Source organism: Myotis daubentonii, chromosome 10 (assembly GCF_963259705.1).
Source record: "Myotis daubentonii chromosome 10, mMyoDau2.1, whole genome shotgun sequence".
NCBI classification, from domain to species: Eukaryota; Metazoa; Chordata; class Mammalia; order Chiroptera; family Vespertilionidae; genus Myotis; species Myotis daubentonii.
Genome location: NC_081849.1, coordinates 55,564,789 through 55,585,134, shown reverse-complemented (window position 1 = coordinate 55,585,134; position 20,346 = coordinate 55,564,789). Strand labels below are relative to the sequence as shown.

Here is a 20,346-nt window from a genome sequence, read left to right as displayed (position 1 = left end):
AGGTATTAGTGGAATATGAAGAGAATACCCTTCTTCAAATATAGGCTGAAGAAATAGGCATCAGTTATAATCTGGAAAACGCCCTTAATTTGTTTGGTTTCATTTTGTGGCAGAGAATGGGGTTTGTCTTTAATAAGTTTAAATATTGGTGTCCAGAAGAAAGTTGTTATAAAATGGGTGTCAGACTCCATATATTTTGACAATAGGCAAAATTACCATTGGTTCTGTTCTTATAATATAAATTTTATTTAACCAAATAATTCTGTTTTTAAAAATATTATTAAATAAGCTGATAAAAAAGCCTTTAATTATATGTATGTTGTAAACCTCTTTTATTAAACTTGTAAAATATAGAATTTATTTTTTATGTTTAATTTGTCTAAACTCAGTTGAATTACCAACACAAAACTTTTTCAACAGACTGATTATTTTAGTAAGCATTCCCCCATATAAAATAGGCTCTTTTAAAAAAAAAATCAGTTGGCATCTGTTTAAATATGACTTGATTGGATAAAAAGGTTCAGTATTACATAATATTAGTAAAGTAATACTAGCTAATCAGATCACAACTAATGTTAATTAGGACGATAGTTCATTACATTTTTACCAAATTAAAAGTAACCTAATTTCTATTTTAGGTAGTTATATATGTGTGTGTGCACATTAGTGTGCATGTGAAAACTTGTTTTTGTAATATTCTGTCAATTTGGAGCAGCCTATTTTGATGTCTCAATCAACCATGATGAAAATATTATAGAACTGAAAAAGTTTACTTGTGTTTTAATTGCTGCCGAATGCATAAAGTCCTTGCTATTCCGTAATTATTCTCTTACTAAAAATAGGGAAGTGGTTTGACATTAAGACTGATGAAATAATGATGTTCTTTTTGTTAATTCTAACTAGTAACTAGGAAAATATTTGGCATGAAAAGATGGAGTTTATTTGCATTGATATCACCATAGTCATTGAATTATAACATTTTATAATATAGGGCCAAGATAGATGACAATAATTTAAGAAACTTTGTTGCATATTTTGGCCAAATTTAGGGCAAACATCTTTAATTGTGGTAGTGTAATTTGCAATAGATGGAACTTACCAAAATCAGATGATTTCTAGAAAGCAGAATCCCTGAGAGATGTAATAACTGCACATTATTTGAAAGAATTATGTGGTTACTTCAAACGGGCCGCTTAAGCACTGGCAGTGGGTAAATGGAATACCCTTTACTCCAAAAGCATATCTTTTACTTGCATAAAGAAACACTGCAGCTAATAGAAATCCTATGGCTTCTTTTGCTTTGCATGTCTCTTTTATTTCCATCTGGCAGGTGAAATTCAGAGGGACTGCCACCATTATATTTCTGACATACATGTTTTCTAGTTGACAACAATGATGCTGCTGAAATTTCCCCTCTCGAGTATTGCTGCCAATGCCACTTTAAATAGAAGCTAATTGGCAAATAATCATAAGTTTTATCCCAGCCTAAAAATATCTGGCATGGAAGATCTTACTTGACATTCCTTAAGTCTTGGCAGTTTTTCTCTTAATTATTTTTTTAATTTTCTTTTTTCCCTTCAGCTCAGGTACCTGACAATGATGAGCAGTTTGTGCCAGACTATCAGGCTGAAAGTTGTAAGTATAGTTTGACTCATCTCTTAAATTTTTCTCTGTCTTCCTTCCTTCTTCCATTCTTTCTCTTTGGTTTGTTTCCACTTCCAGTGTCTGTTCTTGCATTGTGTCGATGCCTTTTTAGCTTGCAGTCCCGAGGTGATGTGATTTGTCACGTTGTGGCATCAGCAGAATCCCCGTGCGATTTGTGCAGAGCTCCGAATAGTGGCTCAGGAAAACTGATCGGATTAAAAGATGGTCCTGGTCTCTATGTTTGGTCAATGTCCTGGGTGAAGGAATGGGGAGGCCCAGGGCAAGCAAGTGTTTACTTCCAGTCTTTCAATATCTTCACCAAGACCAGTCTGGATGCTGATGGAAGACAGTCAGTAGTGAAAATCCATGAGACGATTATTATACAGCTTACAAAAATTCTGGGCCAAACATTCATTGGCTTATTGTAGTTTTCGCACTCATGAACTTTGACCTGCTTTGATTGAATTTTTAGCCTCGCAGTCTGTTCCTGGTTGCAGTAACAGAAATGGGAGCACCTGATAGCTTGTCTTAGGATCCCTTCAGTGTTTCTTTCCGGGAGTCTTGCTGCAAGGCCGGACTGTCAGAGGCTGCGTGGCGAGTGATTCTCGGTTCTTCTCCCTCCTTCTCCCTCCTATGACTGCAGAGTGAGCATTTCGCCTGTGCAAACATGGTTGCCTTAGGATTTACCTCTGATATTTATGCTTTGCCTTCACCTGAGGTGCAAATAGTCAAGAAAGGGGTATAAATGCCATCTTGCTGATGAAACTGACCCAATACACTGTTATTTTGTTAGCACCCTTTAAAGCTCCAACTTCCATTTTCCCAGACCATTGACATTTCCACAGGAGGCTGTATCATCCACAGCAACCAAGTATGCTTAATACCTTACAACTGCAAACCCATGTTTTCCCACCTTATATCATAAATCTAACACAAATCCCCATGTTGCTTCAAGTAACAGGTGTTTGCAAGCATTGTTTTCAGCTTTTATGTTTGGTATCTTCACTGTCCCATGGGTCAAGAGTTGTAAGAGGTTTCTTCCAGATTCTCTCCCATATTGCATTTTAGTTCAGCTTCACTAAAAATCTCTTTCCTATTGTGGTAAAATCTATGTAACAGAAAATTTGCCATTTTAACCATCGTTAAGTGTGCAGTTCAGCGGCAATCCCATTGCTGTGCAAACATCAACACTGCCCATCTCCAGAACTTTCTCACCATCCCATAGGGAAACTCCGTACTTACTAAAAAATAGCTTCACAAAGAAAAGTCTGCCCACAGCCCCTGGTAACTGCTGTTCTATCAGCTTGGTTTTTTGATATGGAAAGAGAATTGTGTTGCTTGATGTCTGAGTATAATTATTAGATATTCTATTTCAAGAAACCTATACAGCAATGTTGTAGACCTTAATTAGAGACTCTTAGAAACTCCCAGAAGGATGATAGCTGGATGATGGCTAAGCAAGGAAAGCCTCCCCTTCATTAAAGTGTGGGAAGAGAATGGTCATATTTCCAACATTTCCCTTCCTCTGGGCTTCTGAGTTTTTTTCTAAAAGCTAAACGTGTCATCTGAGTGGGAGAATTCCTCTCATTGAGTCATTTCACATCTGAAAAATTGGTAATGATTCCAACACACTATGCCAAATGCCAGGGTAAAATAACTACCCTAACGTCATTTTTTTTTGCTCCTTTTCTTAATTGATCTCTTTTTAGTTTTTCTTATTCTTCACTATTCGTCTCCTTGAAGTATCCTCTCTTGGTCACAGTGGTATGATTTTCCCTTTGTCTTTTACGGCTTTGAATCCTCCCTCTCACTCCACTCATCTTCCTTACTTTCTCTTTCCTGAGGTCCTGTCCCCAAACCTTTCCTCTTATCTTCCATGTGTTAAGGCAACACAATCCCACAGAACGTTCCGTGATGAAGGGAAAATCTGTATGTACATTTGATATAGGAGCCGCTGATCACATTGGTCACTGAGCACATAACTGTGGCTAACGAAATGGATTTTTAAATTTAATTATTGTGACTTTATATAGACATGTAGCTATTGGCTACTGTGGTGGCCAGCGCAGTTCTGTATAGCGAGGTCTCCAACGTCGTGATTTCTAGCCGGAGTCTCCCCTCTGCCCTGTCTGCTGGGCTTCTTCCCTCATACACCACTGGGTCCTTATGCAATTAGAAAAATGCGGCCCCTGTGGACTCACCCCCTCAGCCCTCAGCTGATTGTCGGTATTAAATAGCATTTACACAGCAACCCCGGTCTGCAGTGTGATGGCCCACAGACAGTTGACTTTCAGTAAGACCAGTGTTGACATCATTGTTTTTCTCTCCTGCTTCTCTTGCCTTTCTCTCCTACTCCTCTTGCCTTTCTAAGTTGATGGCATCATCACCCAAGTGGGAAAAACATTTGATTTATCCTCAGTCCTCCCAGTTCTTTACCATTAACTTCAAATTGCTTACCAAGTTGCCAATTCTACCTTTTAAAATTATCTTGATTTCATGGCTTTGTTAATCCCTATTTACTTCCTTAGTTCACACCCACATTCTGCCTCAAAGAACTGGTGAACCAGTCATTTGATTGGCATCCTTGCCTTCAGTTTCCCCTCCATTCAGTCTACTCCCTGCAGAGGCATCAAAGCATAGCCACCTGACCTTGTTACTTCCAACGCTGCAACTTCCTTCAGTGCAAAGTCCTAATGCTTTAGCTGTCCAGAACATCCTCCTATAACCTGAGCCCTGGACTACTGACTGTTTCAGTTTAACTCCTGCCATCCCAGCACCCTGTCCCTCCCCATTCTCTGAGCTTGAGCCCTTCCAATCTTTCAGTTCCCCACAGTGAGCTCTTTTATGCCTCTTTGCCTTTGCACATGCTCATTTTGCTTTAGCAGTTTTTACTTTTGCTTTGCAGTCTGGTGAACCGCCTACTCCTACTCCCGACTCAGTTTAGACTTTATCTCATTGAAATCTCTCTTGACCTCGTCTTTGCCATCCTTACCCTGCTGAATTAGACTCTAACATCTTGTCTCTTGTGTTTGTTATATTAATATTTTAGATACTTGTCTTTCTTCAATAAGACTGTGAACTCTTAAGGATCAGTAGTGTGTCGTAGTCATGCCATGCTTGTTCTAAAAGTACAATAAGTAAAATTGTCATCATAATCGCAATCAGCTTCTCTGAGGTATTTTCAAAGTCCTAATTCCCTTCTTAAGGTAGAAACATATGACCATGCTTTATGGAAAAGATATGCTGAAACCATGAATGTTTATATTTTCAGAATGCTGAAATTTTATTTTACTTCAATTAGTAGATATTTACAGTTTAACAAATATGGCTCTGGGACTGTGAATAAACACCTCAATTTAACGGCAACTTATAAACAAAGGTAAAAAGAAATCTGAAATAGTTTAATGAAAAGAAAGTGGAGGTTTTATTTCAAGTTTTTGCTGACATAAAGGACTGTTGTTCTGATGAGGGTGACCAGTAGTTTCAGTCTTCATTCCGGACGGAACAAGAGGGAAATGGTTTAAAAAGAGGAATAGGGTATATGGATTAGATTCTAAGGAGGATTTCTGGATGGAGAAGGTTATCAAATATTGGAACTGAAAGCTTATATTGTCTCCTAAATACCCTTTACAAATGTTTGATTCTCGTCTGGGAATGCTTAGTGGGGCAGAGGGATCCTATCTCTAGGAATAGAAAGAAACTCCATCCCCCCTGTGTGGCCTGTCTATAAATTCTATGGGGCTATCTTTTCAAACCTGAATAATCAGATTTCCTTACATACCTCAATCAAATAAAATGCTTCTGTTTTGGCTTTTATTGCTTTAGCCCTTGGGTAAAATGTAGGTTAGGAGAATGAACTGCAAAATTCTGCTCAATACTGGATTATAGAACGTCCATTTGACTTTAACATGGATAAGTATGTGTAGCAAAGTAGAGAATAGAGCATTCAGAAATTGTGAAAATGAGACTAAGCCACAAGAGTTGGGTACCCTCTAAAAACATTCCCAAGCATTCATTATTTTTATTGAAAAAAATATATCAACTGGAAATCTAGAATTTAAGGATGTATACTGTAGCTTGCTAACCTTTGAAAGACGTGGACTTTTAAAGCACCTACAGAGACTCGAAAACAAGCAAACAAAAAACTCCCTATAAGTGTCTCCTAGGATATGAGTGAAGGTTAAGAGAGACAATTAAGTGGCTCTGGCAAATAGTTTCTTGACAGACAAATCTTTTCAGAACTCAGACACTCTGCAGAAAAATAAAGAATTACTTCAGGATATGCTTTAGTCCAGAGGAAGTAAAGTTATATATCTTCAGAAAAGAGAATTTAAAAAAGTATTTGGGACATAACATGAGCATTGTTTTTCCTAAGTCGATGTAGATTTATATACAAACTGATTTTTTCTAAATCTTGTTTTAAATTTAATACACCAATTAGTTCATATTTTAAATGATATACTTTAAATTTAATTATATCACTTCTGTTTTTCAATCTCCCACCTCTCATTTCTTCATTACAAAGTTATGTGTTACGATTTTTCTAACTAGTTTATTCCCGTTTATACTTTTCGATGTTTACCGTGATTCACACAGTGCATCCCAGAGGTAGAGCCAGGGTTTTGCAAAATGCCCAGCAGGATAGATCCTTGTAACTTTTCTCCTTTCTCTTAAAGTCAAGATAGAACATGGGAATGCAAGTCAATGAGAATGTCACCAAAGGAATAATAACCTTGGCTCTGATATGTTTATGAAATTAAATATTTAAAAAGTTTGCAAATTTCTGTACTTGAACTGAACTTTGTAATGCAATCCTAGTGACCCATCTGAAAATAATCACGACAAATTGGTGTGTGGGGACTCCAATGTTTAAAGCCACTATTACCCGGTGATACTTTCTCCAAGTAAATACATGTTATTTCTATGCTTTATTTTATTAGGCATTAAGTTTTACAAAAGAATCGCATTTTGGGTCTTTTTTTTTTAGCCATGAAGTGGGGGAAAATATGTTAGGTTACTGTTACAAATCTTAAAAAGCTGAAAATCAGACAGGTCTATGCGGACCCTGACTGAACAATTTCTGTTATAGTAACATGTACTTGCCCAAGAGAGAAAAGTTCCATTTCTGATGTGTTTCTTAGTTTTCTGACTTTCTACTAACCCACCTTCCTGCCCTCTGCTTCTTTCTGCACATCTGAGTACTTTACAAAAGTCTACTTTTCAATACTGATTTGGAAACCTTTCTTGCCTGATTAAATTTGTAGACAGGACTGGCTAGAAAGACTTGGTCTTTTATTTCTCTGATTGCATTTACCAGAAGTGGAGCACACATTGAAAGAGGAAGTCCATTTCTGGGATTTGAGAATATAAATTTGTTACTGTGTTTTGATTCCTTTATTTTTTAAAAAAAATTGAGGCGTATTGAAACATGTCAATGTGGTCAGACACAAATTTATTCAAGGATGAACTGTCTGCTGCCTTCATCATCTGAGATAGTACACCTGAGATTCAAGCAATAGTTAGCTCTTGAAGGTTCTGTGTCTTTTTATATGCTTTTTATTATCGTTTTGGTGGTTTTTGGTTTGTTTGATGCTTCGTGTGTGTGTGTTTTTTTTTTCTTTTCTGCAGTTTAAATAATTTATTAAAGCAATACATTCATAGAGTCAGAAAACACACAGATCGTTTCCAATCCATACAGCCCTGTTCTCTGGACACAGCCACTCTCTCTCCCTTTTATCTCCTATACGAAACAATATGTTTGAGCTGCAGCTTCTTGGTTTGTCAGTTTTAGATGTTGTCTGCTGCTCTTTTCAGAGAAGGATGCATTTTGGATACGTTTTAATGATTTTTCCGAAAGTAATCAGCTGTGTCGTTGTGCGCGTACTCACACTTGAGCATGAATGAAAAGCACTTGGGAGGCGCGTTCCGATGCAGCTTCACGTGCCCGCTCCTGTGAGAGTTTGACTTTTCGGGTCTGGAATTGGCCTCGGGATGTCTAAGGCGCTGGGAGGTGGTTCTGCTGCTGGCCTTCCGTGGAGCACAGGATTAGGCATTTTGCTTAGCCTGTTATGTGCTCATTTGTAGAATAAAGATGGCACTGTCACTCTTTTGCAATGAATTGGTACGATGGAACGCTGTTATTTACAATTCATTATGCGATAGATTTTCTGAAATTTTTCTATAAGTAATACGTTGTCATTGTACTACTTAAATATACCAGAGGATTAAAAATGAAGTTCATATAAAAATAGTTTCTTTGTTTTGGGCGCCTCTGCTAGAGTTATGTGTATTTTCCACTTGCACAGACTATTTTCCTGCTTGTGTTCTCTGACAAGCAGCTGTGAGAAGGTCACTGCAGCCTGTTGATTCTGCCCAGCCAGAATCGATTCTAGTTTAAGAGGACACCTGGGAAACGGTGACTCTTGTCAATGTGGGTTAGACTCAAGCCCTGGGTGCCCCACCCTGTTCCAGGGGCATCCAGCAGGGAGTCTTGTCATCAGATAGTTGGCTCTTCTGCGGTTGGTACACATCTGCCTTGGGCCTGTCACCGAGTCCAGCGGCCACCTTTTCAACAAAACAGACATTTTAGGTTGCGCTTGCTTGTTTCACAAGCGACATATTTTTTCAAATCAAAATAGAAACTCAGAGGGGGAAAAAGCTACATCTTGCAAGAAATTTTGTTTTAGGCCACCTCTCTGAAATCGATCGCTTAAAGAGAAGAAACCAAGTCTGACGCCGATACCTTGGGCATGTCAGCTATCCTTCATTTATTGATGACAAGGAAATCATCTCTCAGGCTCAAGACTCATTATGATTTCCCAGGACACTTTTTCAACACTCTGACAAAAAACACACAAAAGGGATAACCTCTAATTATGGTGAATTCTCGCGCGAATTTAAAAGTGGGCTTTAGAAAAAAACATAATGGGGAAATAGAAATGATTATAAATGACAAGATACTTACAGCTAGAAAATTACATCAATTTTAAGGAAGTCTGCTTTAGTAGATCCTGTCAATTTTTTTTTTGGTTTTACTAGCTCATTCTTCCTCAGATAGATAGTTCAGATGTAATTGCCAAGTGAACACCAAAACAAACAAAACAACAACAGAGCAAAACAAAACCTTTCTGCAAAGCTGGGCTTTGTTGCTCCATTTAAAGCTGAAAACTAAAATGATATATATCTCACCTAAGTTTTTAGTTTATTCTTTCCTATTTTTTTTTACCCTCTTTAATGTTGCCATTAGCAAAACAAATAATCCTACAAATTGACTCCAGAAACATGCTCAAAGGAAGTAAGTCAACAAATACTTTCCACTCACCCTGCCTATAATTAGTAACAAATTATTTTGAGAAAAGCGATCTGTGCCATCTTTGGTTGAACTTTACTCAATATTAAATAAGCATGTTGTTATGCAGTAACTGGACTCATTAGCCTAATAGCCAAACAGTGTTTGTTGGAAAATTTGCTAAGGGATGAAGGTAGAACATTATTTGCAGAACCAAGTATTTTTAATATATACACTTACGTATAGTGATGAATAAAAAAAGCAAACACATTTGTTAGTTTTTGCAAATAAAGCCACAGCAGTCATGAAAATAAGTACCTTTTGGGGACACCATTTCATAGAATATGTAAATTTCATGAAATCAAATGTAAAGAAGAAAAAATCTGAGCTAAACTGAATCTTTATGTCATGATTGTATGTTTAGTGTTTTTAAGAGTTTTTAGATAAGTCTTTTCCCATTTTTTCTTTTATAACATTGAACATGTACTTAATATGGACAGGACATATTTGCTTCTGTCTGTTATTGAATTTTCTCCTAATGAGAGCTTATGCTGTGTCTTACTAAGTAAAAATGGTCGGTTTAATGTGGTTGTTTTTTTAAATCTAATAAATTATTCCTCAACAATTACTAGCATTTGACATTAGCTGAGGGCGATGCTACCGTCTCAACCATTTTCTCAATTTATCATGGATAAATTGTCAATAATTGAGTTTAACGTCTGATTAAACTTTAAAAATAAGTTTGCGTAATCATTTTGTATGCAATCTTATTTGAATGTTATTTAAATATAAGGCTTAGCAAAGAAGTCCATTTTGCTATAGATGCCACATTGTTAAATCATTCAGAGGTTTCACAATTACTCCTAGTTTGGGCTTTACAGTCCTCTTAGGAGTGATTTTTAGATCCAGGAAGAGAGGCTTAACTTGTGATTGTTCCTTTATTTATGTCTTATTGTAGGGAAATCTTATATTTATATTTCTGTTTGCAAAACTGGAATGCCCTGGCTAGGTAGCTCAGCTCGTTGGAGTGTCATCCATACACTAAAAGGTTGCAGGTTCAATCCCTGGTCAGGGCACATAGGAGAGGCAACTGATCCATGTTTCTCTCTCACATTGATGTCTCTCTCTCTCTCTCTCTCTCTCTCTCTCCCCCCTCCCTCCCTCCCTTCCTTCCTTCTCTCTCTCTCTCTCTCTCTCTCTCTCTCTCTCTCTCTCTCTCTCTCTCTATTAATAAACCTATCCTCAGGTGAGGATTCAAATCAAACAAACAAATAAAACCTGGAATGCTTGTGAGCCATGTTATTACTCCTAGATTATTTTGGTCAGAATTAACTTCACATAATTCTTAGTGTGCCCATAAGTGCTTTATACACATCTCAATTTTAATTCTATTACAATTGGCTTGTAGAGGATGGATCATGTCCTACTCATGCTTGTATAATTCACATGTTGTAGGTATTCAGTGAATATTGAATTGAATTGAATTGAGTGGTTTATTGGGTTTTTAGAATCTTTTAAAAAAATAACAACACTTATTCATGTACACATGGTTTAAGTTGTCTGAAATCTAATTCACATATCTGCTTTTTTCCCCCCATGTTTCATTTTTTTTGAAGGGTAGTGGAAAACTGTTTGCATTTATGTAACATTAGAGCTTAGTATCAGTTATCAGATTAGGGTTCTCTAATAAATATTATTTGAGATTCACAGTACATGTCTCGGTAATCTCTATTTAATACAACTACTCTGAGATAACTTGGTATTGTTTCCATTTATATATAGAGAAATCTAGGACATAAAATAATCAGATGACTAAGTGTTTGTCTGAAAAGCGATGTTTTGTGGACTTGTTCAAGATAGTAGTTGTAGAAAAGCAAAAGGGGAGAACTTGGGAACTACGCCAACTCTCATCTAGGCTACATTGTCTCAACTATTTTATCTTATCCAGGGATTGAGAGATTTATGACCACACTGTATATTTGCATGTTGTTTATGTGCAGTCTTTGACCTCAGAAATGTTTCAGGCATGGCACATTTTCCTCACTGGGGGAAGATCTGTTTGGGTGATAAAGACAGTAATAGTTGTAGCAGCAGAAGTTAGTAGAGTACTAGTTGCTATTTAAAGCAGTAGTATCATGGAATTCCTCAATAGTAGTAAGTATTCACGGGAATTCCAAAGCTGCAGTTTGAAGAGACATTGTAGATTAATAACACCAAAACTTTTATTTTAAAGATGAAAAAGTTAAATTCATAATGGTTACTGGGCTCTCTGATTTTCAAAGAAAGATAGTATGTTCTTACTTGTGTGTTGGGAAACTAGCAAATAAGAATGATATGAACCAAGATAATTGTACTTACTAGTGACCTTTTATCTAATCTCTATTTGTAGCACCAGAATAAGAAATAATTTTTCAACCATATTCTCATTAAAGAAGTGCTTTTAAACTTTGCTGCCTCACTAGCATAAATGCATATTTGCTGGGTGAAGGAATGAGTTCAGTTTGGCACATCTTTATGCCAGGCTTTGGTTTATCTACTTTACCAATTTTAGTGTGTCTCTACGTAATTCTTAGTGTACCGTGATTTCATTTTTTCAGATTAAGTATGATCCAGTTTTATAAATCAGTACAAAATTCTGGATACATTTTGACCAGAGAGAAATGTATACCCCCTTTGGCTGCTTTCCCCCCTGAACTTTTCAACACTGACTTTAGTCCTTCACCATAAGATGCTCTTAGATTTTCTTCCAGCCACAGAGTTGTCAGCAAAAGTTCTGTCAGATGCTATCAAGGCCACTGGCCGTGGTTAAAAGCCACTCATTCCTATCAAGATGTATGGATAATGTTGACATAAACCCTTAAATAGCGTTAGCTTTTCCTTTGAAATGGCAGTCATGCTGCGAAATGAACTTGTACTGCTGTTCCAGGTTGTTTTTCTTCGTCCTCCTGGACACAACAGCCTCATTATGCTGATTTGATGTGACTCTCTAGCCTAGTCCTTGGCACTGGGGCTAGAATGTCAGGTGACAGTTTTCACCACTCACGGGGCTGCGGGGGGAGCCCAGTAACTGGATGCCATTGCTCTGGTTTTCTGGATGTTTTTGCCTTCCTGAGCCTCTCCACGTTTTTGTTTTCTTCTAGGATAATCAAGCCCCGTTGGCCTTTCTGAAAGCTCTCCTTCCACTCACCGTTTTATTGTAGATTAAAGGCTGGTGCATTAGAAGGTTATCAGCTAATCAATAAACTTCAGTCATCCCCTCTTGTGATAAAGCTGTACCATTGATCAAAGTGGGAATTTAGGCCCTTAGCTTTTAAATGGCAGTTTCTGAAGGTTTGGATAATGTGCTTATGGACTGTATAGACGTAGCCTCTAATGTACATTTAGAGGTAGTCCTAGGAATTTATGTGTGTGGTGTATACGGAAGCAGATCCATATATACAAGTGGCTTCGTCTCTATTTTATATAAAATAATGTTTTCTCATTTAACATTTTTGTCAGTTTCTAATCATCAGCAAACCCCTTTCTCTCCAAATACTTAAAACCTTTTTTTGTTAGGACTGGTATTAAATGCCTCCTAAATGCCTAATATAAAATTTCAATAATTGTAAACTTAGTGAAAAATAAACACAAATGCTATGATTATGAAATCAGGAAAAAAAAACCTGCTCTTATTTTCATATTAACTTTATAGTAAAATGCATAATAGTTTTAGACTTGGAAGATGGGCATTTTTATTTTGGAAAAACATAGTTTGCTCTTTTGGTTAAATGCCTACAATGATTTTTTTTCCATAATAAAAAATAAGTTTAGTTAACAAGCATGCATAGTGCCAGGCATTATGCTAGATGATAAAAAGAATATTCGTGATAATACTAATCCCTTATATTTGTTTAGCAATTTGGAATTCAGGGTTCATTTTCACGTCCCACATCTCATTTACTTCTCATAGTGACCCTGGGATGTAGGCAGGGCAAACAAGGCTCATATAGGTTTATTGAGACTCTCAAAGATTCACAGGTAGGTAGTGAATGGCAGAATCGAGATTCAGCATGTAACATTTCCTCTTGTTTGCATCCCAACAAAATGTGCTCATCAGTCATGTTAAGGCTAACATTTAAGTATTTTGGCCACCTGCCTATACACATACATAAGTTTGTATGTTTATAGAATATTAGAGGCCTGGTGCATGAGTTCGTGTACTGGTGGGGTCCAGCCGGCCCGCCCTGATGGGGGCCCATTGGGCTGGGCTGGCAGTGGGGAGGGGCCATGGGCGGTTGGCCGGTGGGCCCCTCCCCCAGTGGAGGCAGGGGGGTCAATTGGGGGCCCGGTCAGCTGGGGGTGGAGGGCTGATCAGGGCCTGGATCAGGCTGGTTGGCTGCTGCAGTGCACATCATAGCCACTGGTTGTTCTGGTTGTTCTGGTCATTCTGCCGTTCTGGTTGCTAGGCTTTTATATAGATAGATAATAAATCAAGGAAAAATGGAAAACTTCAAAATATTTATTATTTAATAATATTTATTATTAAAGTTTTTCTAATTTATAATATATTGTTCAAAATAACACACATATAAAGTAAGGTTGGAGTAGACAGCCCGGTAAGTTCCCTATTAGTCTATGAAAATCTTCATGCTTTGAGCTTCAGGAATCCCGAATGTTTATGTAAAAAAAAAATAATGCTCTCAAGAGAAGATTTTTAAATTTTGGTTTAGGACACTTTAGCTTTGGGCATTGTATAATTTGACCAGAAACATTTGCTAAGATTATACTGAGATTGATTGAACATCGCCTTTGGCATTTTGTCTGATGCTACTTTTTAAATATCTATCCATGCTATTTTGTAGTATTAATGCTGCAAAAACTAAAGCCATATAATATAAACATGATGTGATTCTTTCAGGGGACTGAATAGTCAGTGTAGTACATAAGAGCAAAGCATTGGACTAGGACAGCTGAATTCAAATTTCTGTTGTTTACTAGGTATGTGACCGTGTATAAGCAAGTTAAGGTCATTGTGCCTCAGTTTCCTCCTGCTTAAGACAGGAATAATAATGCTACCTTCCTCTAGGGCAGTGGTTTTCAGCTGGTGTTTATTTAGTCAGGGCACTGACTGCTTTTCCCTTAGATTGTCAAATAAAAAAAATGACAACAGCCAACATAACAATAGCTTTCTGGTATGAATGCCCTGTCTTGAACCAGAAATATATGGGTCATATAATAGAGTTGCATCTTATTGGTCATGTCACATAATAAGGTTATGTTTGATTGGTTAATTCTTGGTACCAGAAATCCTTATATACAAGTATAGGCATATGATTTTTTTAAGTCAATTTGGAGCAAGAAGGGTTGGTAATTACTATTATTATTTTTTGTAAATCAATCAAAATTATACCTATTTTTTGTCAGATTGGGAAAATATATATTTTTTTGGTGTGCCACAGAATTTTAGTAATTAGTTTATATGTGCCATGAGATGAAAAAGGTTGAAAATCGCTGCTCTAGAGCACTTTAAGTATTAAGGTAACTTGTGTATATTTATATGAAATATACGTATATGTCTGGCACATAGAAAGCACTATATATAAACTTTTATTCTGTGTGTACACAAATATGCATGAAATATGTATAAAATAAATAATTTATACAATGTATCATAAATGCATTCATTTTGATCACCTTAACTTACTGTGGTGTATTTTTTTCCCATGCTCAGAAATTATATCTGTAGGTATCAACTTATAGGCTGTTTCTACACATACTGTAAAATGGTTTGACTAATTTGACCTTTTACTGTTGACAACACTAAGTATTTTGGTGCACGTCCTTAGTAATACTGTCAGAAGACACTCAGATGTGTTATTTGTTCAAACCAACTGTCATTTTTGACAAGAAGGATTCATGAACAGAAAGTTGAGCTGAAAATATTTGGAAGTTGAAGTACAGGTCTGGTTACAGAATCAGTTAACATCTTATGTTTAAGATTACGGGTTATGAATTCTGGTTGATCAAGGACACCTGAATTTGTGGTTCTAGCAAAATTGCCTGCATCTTCAATGTTTTTGTTGACTTTGAAGCTGATGTATTCATTGAAAGGCTAAACATGTTGATTTTTTAACTAAGATGCAACCTTTACAATGGAAAGCAATAATGATTACAGTGTTCACTCAGCCTGAAGAAAAATTTTCACTAAATAGCAATAATCAAGATGAGAACTATAGTAGAAGGGTGCTAATTTTATGTTCATCTCTTATTTAAATAATAAAAATTAATCGATGGGACCTTTGCTGTAACACTACTTGCAATGAAATTGTATTCCGCTTTAGAGATGGACTCTGGAAGCTCATTTAAAAGTAATTGGCTGCTTAAATTGTGAATGACCTAAGATCATCCTTATAAAATAGCTATTACTCCAATGAATGAATTATTAGACAGTGCCTGAGCTTCTACCACACCAGGTATGTTTGACCCAACAATTGGACTCTGCATGCTACATTTAAGAAAAGTAGATTCTAACTGTCCCTAAAACAACAACAACACCACCATAAAACTAGAATTACTAACATCAGAGGCTTGTTCAGCACCGAAGTAAAGATTTTAAAGTAGCTATAACCTTACAAGGCAACATGTCAGCTTTAGAGCCCAATATGTGTAAGTTCAAATCTTAGTTCCTCCATTGCCATATTTGTGATCTTGAACTAATTCTCTAATGTCTTTAATACTTGCAAGTAAAGGGAGAGAGTAAATGGGTTGATGTAACGATTAAATAAGATATTTTATGTCAAGATTTTGTCACACAGTTTAGTATTTAATAACTCAGTAGCTCTATGGAAGTAAGAAATGGTCAATATCTGTTTAATACTAGAGGCCCAGGGCACAAATTCGTGCACAGGTGGCGTCCCTCAGCTGGCCGGCGATCAAGGCCTATGGGGCTGGGGAGGGGAGGCGGCCGGCTGGGGTGGGGGGGAAACACATGGTTCAGAGTCATTTTATTTTAGGAATTGTATTACTTTCATAGTTATAATGTCAAGATAAATATAGACAAATATTTAAGTATTTATATAGGATAAAGTTTGCATGCATAAAATATGTGTGTGTTTTTGTTTTGTTTTGTTTTTTAAAAAAAAGACTCACTGTCCCTGTTTTCAAAAAGCACACTGTGAAGTTTGGAAGAGAAGGGGAAACCATGCTGAGGACAGTTAGGCTACAGTGAGGAGTTAGCATAGTAGCCCAGAGAACAGCTTCCACTAGTTAGGCACATGCCCCTGTCTGCTGCTTTTTAGGGGGTGACCTTGGTAAGTCACTTAATCTTCCAATACTTCCATTTTTTCAGCTTACAAGGGGCTCCCGATAATGAGGATGTCATAGGTGTGGAACAAGGATAAAATAAGCCAGGGTCGTAATTATTAACACCATTACTTTCATAATATTGACAATAAAAATATTATATGACTACAACTTAGATGAATGTTACAGACAGTAAAGTTTATAGTTGTTGGCTTTGTGTTTTGTTTTTTTAATTAAGAGGTCAATATAGATTGGAATAGTTGAGAATGGCCTCATGAAGAAAATGAAATCTAACCTGGAACTAGAAACCCAGGCTCATGAAATAATTAGAAATGAAATGAACCTAGAGATGATCTACCCTTAATGGACAGTAATAACTGATACTTGCATAGTTTCACAGGGTGCTAAGCACTCCTTTAAGCACTTTATGCATTTATGTATCCAGTCTTCGCAACAAACTTGTGTAGTGGGTACTGTTATCTCCCTTTGTCAGATGAGAAAATTGAGACACGGAGTAGCTAAATGGATTGTTTCTGGTCATGCAGTGACCAAGTTGCAGATCTGAATCTGGATTTTACACTTTAACCACGATTCTACACTGTTTTAGGTAGAGCTATGTGCTAAGAAAGGTGGTCGGGGCAAAACAGGTTTGCCAACGTGACAGGTACTGTAATGACAGAAGTGGAACTTAATCTTTCTTGGTACCTAATGGTCAGTACCTCTGTTAACTACACTCGTTTGTCTCTTTAAGATTAGTATGGTTTGAGATGAAGACCAGGTGTTAATTGCTCTGAAAAGAGCATGAGGATTTATTTCCTGTCCACAGGTAGAGGCAGTGTTTGGAGATAGAGGTGTGCATTGGATAGTGCTAGAGATGAAGTTTGAAAGGTTAAAATCAGTCAAATTTTGTGACTCTGCAAAAGTCAAACAGATATATTTGGGGTTTATTTCCAAGAATAAATGCCCCAGCCTAGAAATTTCTCAGTGAGAAAAATTAGATCGCATGTTATTGAAGAAGAGACAGTAGAGAGAAAAAAAACAAAAGGGCATAGCATATTCTTTGTGAAGGTATGTTAGCATATAGGCAAACTGTACTAAACCATATTTAAAACAGACATCAAATAATGCATATACATCAGGCATTATAATTATTTGCCTGGAATCTAATGTGGCAATTCAAAGAAATGTACACTGGCTAAGAACTTGCGTATGCATTGTAAGGGAAGGAGAATCTAGCTTTATCTGACTTAATGTTTATCCCTATGCACACCCTCAATTTACAAAGCTCCTATTAACTTCAAAGGGGCAAGGAGGATCATCACACCAGATCTATTATGTTTGTGTTCATACAGTTGTTTTGCAGGTGGTATCCATGTGTTTCTGCAAAGCTTATCTTTTCCATTTGCACACATGGAAGGAGAGCAAAGTACTCTTTTATCTTCATAGTTTTCTAGTTTCTTGGAACTATCAGTTACAAAGGAGGTCTGTATAAATCTTCTTTGTCTGTTGAAGTGCTAATCTAAGCTGCTGAATATATCAGCTAGCTACAGTATTTGACACACCTAGTAGTCACCTTACACCTGGAGTTACAGGTAATGCATTGGCAGGGCTCTGTGTTCTAAAGAATTAGATTATATTTTAGACTATAAAATAAAATGGAAATAGAAAAAAGAAATCCATTTTACAGCCGAGTTTCCTACAGTGTGTTGTGTTGGTAAACCATTAAGGGGCTTGAAACAATGCTGTTTGCCATCATTGTATATCATCCTCTTTGGTCACGAAGTTATAGATAAATGATTATTCCTGTATAATCTGTAATTTATAACAGCCATTGTAATATCTGTGCATTTATATGGACATGCTGTTAACATCCAAGAGTCTCAAGAGATTAAATTTAAATATGTACTTTAGATTGACATAGAAGTAAATGTATCACATGATCTCACTTATATGTGAATCTAATGAACAAAATAAACTGAAGAACAAAAAAGATCTAGAGATATCGAAGCATGCAACAGACTGCCATATTTCAGAGGAAAGGAGGTGGGGGTTTGCAGGAAGAGATTAATCAATGGACTTGTATGCATAAATGCATAGCCCCTGGAAAGACAATAGTGCTGGGAAGGCCTGGGGAGGGGAAGGAAAGAATTCATTAAACACTTTTATTGGTTAGTTATGATTAGTTACTATGATTTGATTTGTATTTTGATGTTACCACGAAATGCTCTGCCTAAGATGTAAAAAAAAAAAAATTATAACTTCAAATATCATTGCCTCCATGCTGCAATTTTCTATTTCCAATAACACCTGTACAACACTGCTATCTAGTTGTGCTTTACATTTTATGTTTAATGTGGTAATCTAATTTCCCCTTATTTGCAGTTAGCAAGTTGAAGTAAAAAAATATACATTGGAATGTTGCCATGACACTATTGCCGTGGATCCAAATTTAGTAACTGGTGAGTGTCTTGGTTCCTAGCAGGCAGGGCCCGCCTGGTTCCTGGAGGAGCCGAATGATCTTATTATGGAGCTTTTCCCTGGAATGTAGTTTCAAGGATGCCCTGGTGGGACAGTGCAGTAGGAAGGCTCTGGAGTAGGAAAAGACAAAACAAAACAAAAAACAGAACAAACAGACATCCTTTGAACTAGCAGCTATGATGTTTCATCAAAACTGTAATGCGTAATTAAAATTTAAGGATAATTTTCTACACATTTAAGAAACCCTTCTGGAATATTGTAAATAGGATGAAAATGGAGAAAGAGTTTACAAGCGTATATAACTAATGAATACTTGCATCATACTTGATTTTTCTTTCTTTTCAGATATTCTAGCAATTATATATCCCTATATCATATCAACTAGGTCAGATAGAATTGTAACTTCGTTTGAATGTCTTAAAACAATTTGGGCTGCAGGGTCTAGAAGTCAGATTTAACAGGTTGTATGTACTTCCATCATTAAAGTCCTTCTCAATAGCTGCTCGTAGTAAAAGGTTGTTGACAGTAGGCAAGAATAATCTCTTCAACTCCTTATGAAATGCTGCAATCTGACTTGGTTCATTTGCTATTCATAATTCCCACTGTTATGCCAATGAAAAATTGAAGATGTGTTCCTGTACAGAGTACACATTTTAAAAAAAAGGTTTATAAAGGAAATAATTTATTAAACATGAGTATGTTAAGAAATCATACAATTACTTTAAAAATGCTAATATAATTCTAGAGCTCTTAGTTCTAATAAGTTTCCTTGGGATTGTGTCTTTTAGCTATGGAAATGTGATATGTACACACCGATCATTTACATTGGCTTCCTAGGACACACACAGGAAAATCAGTTCCTTCTGTAATGTATCTGACATGGTATCTCTTGACTGTTTATTTCATGGCCTTGGTTAAGCCTGTCCAGGGCTTTCTTGGCTGGTTTTCGTTGTCAGTGTTCAGCTCGTTTGCTTCTTGTTTTATTGGTGAAGGCGGGGCTTGTGTCAGAAGAGACGTTTTATGCTTCATCGTTCTGATATTCTTGTGCTATCGATGTTTTTAAGTCAGTGTTTATTGTTAAGAAATGACAGAACGGTTGGCTTGTATCTGGCAGTGTGTTGGTGGTATTGTAACAGTTTAGGACGCAAACACTGTTACTTAGCTATGAGTCTTACTTTTTAAGAAAGGCTCATGGATTTTCATAAGAGATTTTGGCCAACATCAATATTGTCTGCTGTATGAAGAATAGTGCACTTTTAAAAATGTTTCCACATAATAACGATGACTTTTTTTTTTCCTCCACAAAGGCTATTTTGGGATTAAAAATGTGGCTCTCAAGTCATAGTGGGGTTTTTTGTTTTGTTTTGTTTTGTTTTACTTTTATATCTCATGCGTCCCTTTTCCTTTGAAGGAATTTTTGATCTAATAGAGTTAGATGACTATTTTTCAAGACAAGCAAAATACTTTCGCTAAAAGTTTTTCTGTTAGAGCAGTAATTCCTTGTGGAAACTGCTCTAAAGTACATTATGTTAAAAATTACAAGCCATTTTTAAAGAAAAATCTATACATTTATTTTGGGGAAGAAATTATAAAAATGTTATGTCAGATTAGTAGTTGGTTTCAATAAAATGTGTCTGCAGCATTTACCCTAGCTA

At 36.5% G+C, this 20,346-nt stretch overlaps 1 protein-coding gene across 13 annotated transcripts in view; it reads left to right on the top strand.

Moving 5' to 3' along the window:
* ETV1 (ETS variant transcription factor 1) overlaps positions 1-20,346 on the top strand; it is an 87,952-nt gene that overhangs the window by 11,492 nt on the left and 56,114 nt on the right. For 11 of the 13 annotated variants that reach the window (XM_059712452.1, XM_059712457.1, XM_059712448.1 and 8 more), the window contains one exon: positions 1,582-1,635. The exons of the other annotated variants lie outside the window; for them this stretch is intronic. In XM_059712452.1, the coding sequence (XP_059568435.1) occupies positions 1,582-1,635 (54 nt within the window). The remainder of the gene's footprint in view (positions 1-1,581; positions 1,636-20,346) is intronic. 13 annotated transcript variants of the gene reach the window in all.